The 6,003-nt window shown below is 40.2% G+C and overlaps 1 protein-coding gene across 1 annotated transcript in view; it reads left to right on the forward strand.

Annotated features, from left to right (window-relative positions):
- lama2 (laminin, alpha 2) overlaps nt 1-6,003 on the forward strand; it is a 228,005-nt gene that overhangs the window by 209,644 nt on the left and 12,358 nt on the right. The window contains exons 62-65 of the mRNA XM_013910321.1: nt 364-515; nt 622-798; nt 2,501-2,672; nt 4,357-4,449. Of these exons, the coding sequence (XP_013765775.1) occupies nt 364-515; nt 622-798; nt 2,501-2,672; nt 4,357-4,449 (594 nt within the window). The remainder of the gene's footprint in view (nt 1-363; nt 516-621; nt 799-2,500; nt 2,673-4,356; nt 4,450-6,003) is intronic.

The raw sequence follows: 6,003 nt of genomic DNA on the forward strand, positions 1-6,003 counted from the left end.
GTGTGTGTGTGTGTGTGTGTGTGTGTGTGTGTGTGTGTGTGTGTGTGTGTATGTGTGTGTGTCTTCTTTAAAACAACATAAATGGATTAGAAGCTAAAACAAGATTGTTGTTGTTGCAGTTCCCCTGTGTGTTTTTAAGAAATAATCTGTAATCAAACACCTACATTTTCATGTCATTTTCTACTCATCAAAATAAAGTTTCTGATATATTACACTGGACTGAATGTACTGAATTTAAAAACACAAAGTCCTTTTGCATTTACTTATGCAAATTTACTTGAACTTTACCATATTCTGTCTCCTAGGGTTAGTTTGAATGTACATGTTGACCCTGTTAATAAAGTTTATCTCCAACTCTGGCAGCCCTACCTCTCAGTCATGCTGACCAGAGGTTCGCTGGAAGTCGTAGTGTCTACCGGCAGCCACAATCGGCGACAAGCCACCAGACGACCTGAACAAGGCACGCTGAATGATGGCAGAGAGCACACACTCCGCATAGAGAGGCTAGCTGGCAGGTTAGCGTTTGTTTTTGTTATGAAGTAACAAACTCCTGTTGAAGATGTTTTATTGTGTGTTATAATCCATTTCCTCATTTTGGAATTTTTCTTTGTTTTCCAACAGATCTTTTGCAGTCCACGTGGACGATGAAGCCAGGATGCAGGGTATGCTTCCCAATGACCAGCCATTGAACTTGCAGCGTATCTTCCTTGGTGGTATTCCCGCAGAAGTAGAGCAGACCTCCAACAGAGCCAACATCCCCTTCAAAGGATGCATATGGAACCTCATGATCAATGCTGTGTATGTTAAACTTTGTCACTCTGTCAGATATAACTGTGAACAGATTTGTTTTCTACAAATTTATTTGATGCAGGCATGATCTTCAGTTGAACAGCAGAGTGTTTGGTGTTTTTTAAGATGATTAACAGCAGTTTATTGAAATGCTTGTTTAGGCTGTAGACTTGTTTTTAAGTTAGCTTTTAAAAAAATTGGATACAAACAGTGTGGATCTGCCACTAGAAATGCTTCTGTCTCCTACGATGTTGAGATCACACATGGGTGAAAGTACTAATTCACTTTACATTATGTTTAAAATGTTCCCGTTAAACCTGTTTGATCCATATTTAAACACTATACCTACTGTCTTAATGATCACCATAGACATTATACACTGACAGGTTAAAGTGTAGTTAATGCAATTGCAGCAGGTCACGGTCGTGCTGGTGGTGTTGATGATGATAAAGCCCGTCTTTCTGCCTGAACAGCAGTAATTGAACTGTCCAGCATCATAAACATGCTCATAACTCAGATTACACCACCTCGTCTTTGTCTGTTTATGATTGCGTCGTTCCCTTCATTTCAGCCCTATCACCCCGACCTTTTCTAAGCTTACATCTGCGTGCCTGTCTGTCAGTTCACTCAGTGTCTGAAACAACCTCTCCCCTTTAGGACAACCTCCCTTTAAGCCAGGGGTGTCCAACTCCAGGCCTCAAGGACTGGTGTCCTACAGGCTTTAGATGTGTCCTTGAGCCAACACAGCTGATTTAAATGGCTAAATTACCTCCTCAACATGTCTTGAAGTTCTCCAGAGGCCTGGTAATGAAATCATCATTTGATTCAGGTGTGTTGACCCAGGGTGAGATCTAAAACCCGGAGGACGCCAGTCCTTGAGGCCTGGAGTTGGACACCCCTGCTTTAAGCCATAAAGATCTGGTTGGCAGTCCCATCCAAATGAAAGGCCTGAGTGCGAATGCTCTGCTCACACATATGTATCTAAATGATGAGAGCAGGAGTTGGAAAAACCCTTGTAAGCTGAGCTTTTAGAGCATTCTGAAGCCTAAGCGTTTGGCTAACAGGGATTGTTTAGTCTTTCGTTGGTTTTTTGCTGGTATTGTATCTAAGGCAGAACCACTTTTGTCAAAGAAAATGTTATATCCATCTAAAGTAATGTTATGTAACAGAGCAGAACAGGGATCAGTGACAAAAGATGTGAGAGGCTCGTGGTGAAGCTGGTTGCAAAGTGCCTTGAAGAGAAAAAAGAAAGTGGAGACAGGCGAAAAGCTACTTAAAAAATGTGCCCTGTGTGAAACAAATATATGTATAAATACTTGGAAGTGTATAAACTGAATCAGCTGGCATCAGTTGATGTATTGGAATCAGGGGCTAAACTTGGTCTTGGGGCTAAACTTGGTTTTGTGGCCTGCCTGATCTAAGACTATGCTCAATTGATTTAGCCATAAAATTATGTGCATGTCAGGCCTGTTGTTTTTATTCACCAGCAGGGAATCCACCACACGCGACAGTGATGATAGTCATTTCAGCCTGATATTTCTTAGTTGCAGTTTTATTTGTATATGTAAAATACTAAATATCTACTTTATTTTGTGAAGAAAATGAAATTAAGGCTTGAAATAATAAACCATAGCAAACCTTGATACTTACAGATTTATTTAATTCTGCTGTGCACATGATTTTTACATCTAACTGCCTGTTCCCCTCTCAGTTTGTCAGATTTCGCTCAGCCTGTTTCCTTTGAGAATGCTGAAATTGGTCAGTGCCCGAACCTCACCCCACCGCCACCTCCACCTCCTCTACCAGCAGAGAAGGAGCTCGAGAAAGAAAAAGAGGATTCAGAGCCCTCAACCCCCATCTCACCACGTCCAAGTCCTCCTGCTGTAAGTTTAATATAGCAACTAATAAAGGATGTTACAACTATTAAGTAAATTGTAATGACCATTGTTTTTGTTAGTCAGCCTGTTTTAGACTGTTTGAACATTTTCAAAATATAAAAACAAATAATTATGTGCATGTTAGGCACATAGAACACAGTGTAGTAAAAAGACACACATTCACCTGTGTACAGCTGTCCTACAGGGCTACAGTGCTATTTTTCTGACTCTGTTATTCAGAATATACTCTCACTCCCTTTCTCTCTCTGATGAAATGCAGCCATGGCCTGCCGTGTTAGCTTAGCAATTCATCACACAGCAGTTGTACAGCCCATTAACTTTTCTTTATAGTCCCTTTAGCCTTGAGTCACTAAACGCCAGCCCTGGCAGCCTGTCATACAGAGTGGAGCCATGGCGTTATGCTAGGCTAACTGTGCATACAATTAATGCTTTATGAGTGCAGAGGAGCCAAACACTCTGAGCTAACATTTAGCCACTATTCTAAGAAGCTGGCAGGCGGTAAAGTCAGTCATTTTTACACTCTTAGCACCGGGTTAGGCAAGATATATTTCACATATATGGCTTACAGCAGGCATAGGTTATCAGTTACCCAGTTAACTGCTAAACTACACCTCTTAAGGAACATTGATCTTCAAGCACAGAGCCAAAGAACTCTGCTATCCTAGCTATAATTCTGGTTTGTTGCTTTATGGGCTGAGAATTCATCTGATTTTATGATTTAGACTGCAGGCTGTAAAAGCCACAGTTCTGAGTTCTCATCTACACATTAAGTGTTATTAGGGTGGTTTTTTTATGTGTATTTATATATGTCATGCTTTGTTTGTTTGGTGCTTTGTTAAGACTCTTGACCCCTAGAGAAGTCTGTTAAATTAACATCATAATGTAGTATACAGCAGATACTATAGAAAACATCATTACTGCCATTTTTGTCTTGTACTGGATACAACACTGTTAAAATATTGACATGTTTTCATTATCGAACAACAGTTTTTAAAAATTGAACGGCACAATTTTGGCTATTAGCACATTGTTTTCAAATGATTAAGCAATGGAGCTCTGCACACAGGTTGTGACATGAATTTTTCATCAGCAGTAGGAGGATTTTGTCAAAATGAAGAAGTAAACACTGGTTGAATCACAGTTGACAGAACACAACAACTCAGCATGAGTATGAATGAAAAGAGCGTCTTTACTTCCCACTTCTCTGTCACGGCTTCTGTATTTGTGATTCTTCTGATAGTCACCGAGTACCAAGTGAGGGGTCAAAGAGGCTCCATAGGCCTCAGTGAACCTCTGAAAAATATAACTCAGACTTTAATTTGAGCATTTTCCTTTTTCTCTTTGCATTTTGATTGATAATGTGACAACTGCCTCTAATTAGCTTTTTAAATCTCAGGTCTATAATTTCCTTCATTTACACTGAGCTGCAACATTAATAATGTTAAACAGGCTATATTTTCAGCTGCAAAATTTGACTTTTTCTTTAAAAAAAACCAAAAAAACTAGAAATAGGCCTTGATCTATTCATCTGTTAGAAGAAACTATGGTAAGAGTCTAATAAGGAATGGGAACCGTTGCTTTTTGGCATTATCATCTGCTCTGTCATCATTCTGTCTCTCTGGCTGCCACTAATCTGCTTCCTTCCAACTCTCCAACTGCTGACTTGCAGGAGGCTACATCCCCTTCCCTACCTGCTGCTGCAACCCGTGCACCTGCTACTGTAGCACCGTCCAGTGATAAACAGAAACCCAGCTCAGATGTGGTACACACACACACACATGCAAACACACGAACTCAGTACTGGTTTGCTATTATTAAGTCAAGTGTAAGATTGTGTCACTCAGATTTTGTGATTTCCTCTGTGGCTTGCAAGCCCAAAACTTGTCCATTCATACTGAAGACATGATCCAAAAAAAGATCAAGATGAGATCAAAAGAGAAGATGACAAATAAATAATTTAATCTTTCAGAAATAAAAACTGTATTATTTTCTAGAAGCGCTAGTTAGCATACACTATTCAGAGAGAGAGAGACATTAAACAGTTGTTGGTAACTATTCTCAGACACAGATTTAGTGGACTGGAGAGTAACCTTGTGTTTACTCCACCCATGGCATCATTCCTTCTTTGGCCTTAGGCTAACAAGTTATCATGAGACTGACCCAAGGTTCTCTTCTATCTGTCTGCTACTTGAGGCCAGGCAGAGAAATTGGTGCAAACACAGCCCTCAACTGGCAGTGACTGACCACCTCTGCCAGAGCAGCTGAGGGTTAAGTGCTTTGTTCGAGAGCCCTTAACATTAGGTACTGAGAAGAAGAGGGGCTTTCTTGTTTGATATTCCGATGGTGTATCTGTTATAGTTTGGGATGCACCAGTTTATCAGCTGAAATTAACTTTGTTGACTGACTTCAACGCATTGGCAAAAGAGATGACATTCACTGAGGGGAGTGTTCAGTATTTATTTTGTGTGTTCCATCAATTTTGTGGTCTCTGGGATTCAGTTTCATTTAAAGACAGCGTGGCAGGGAAAATCTGAAAGACCTGAGATAATCAAATTGAGAAATGTCTCTGTTTTCATGGTACAAAAGAGGGCATGAATGATAAAAACTAAATAAACAGAAAAAAACAAATGGTTCACAGGATTCTGGGTACTCCTGTGAAAGACTAAGAATGACCGCATCGTGACTTGGTAGCTTGTAGAACAACCTTTAGCAGCAATACCTTGGAATAATAATCATCTATATGCATTTAACAGTATCTCACATTGTTGTGGAGGAATCCTGGCCCACTCTTCTCTTCGTCCCACCATAGCATTTCAGTCAGGTTGAGGTCTGGTCATTGAGTTGGCCATTGCAACATCTTGGTTCATTTCTTCTTCGGCCATTCTGTTGTAGATTTGCTGCTGTGCTTGGGATTGCTTTCCTGTTGCAGTTGCAAGCTTAAGACTTTTTCCTGACAACCGTTCCAAAGCCATACTTGTTAAGTCTTTTCTCTTTTCCTTCACTTTCTCTAAACATTGCGCAGTTGGACCTAGAGGGGAATTTTCACTCCTGTGATTGTGCCATTGTTTTTAACACGTACCTGAATGCTCCAGACCAGCAAACTACCACATAAGTAGTATGTATTATACACCTGTAAAGCTATTATCCCAGATCAGTTTGATCTGCAGTTCTTGTTCCTAAAAACTTTTTTCCAGTGGCTGAAATACAGTAAGCACAGTATAGACTTTATAACTATAGAAAGTGGTGGAAACTCTTACCTAAACACACAGGCTCATCTTCACTCGACACAGACACACACACACACACACACACACAC

The sequence above is a fragment of the Pundamilia nyererei genome, unplaced genomic scaffold (genome assembly GCF_000239375.1).
Source record: "Pundamilia nyererei isolate P.nyererei 1_Seehausen unplaced genomic scaffold, PunNye1.0 scaffold00041, whole genome shotgun sequence".
In the NCBI taxonomy this organism is placed as follows: Eukaryota; Metazoa; Chordata; class Actinopteri; order Cichliformes; family Cichlidae; genus Pundamilia; species Pundamilia nyererei.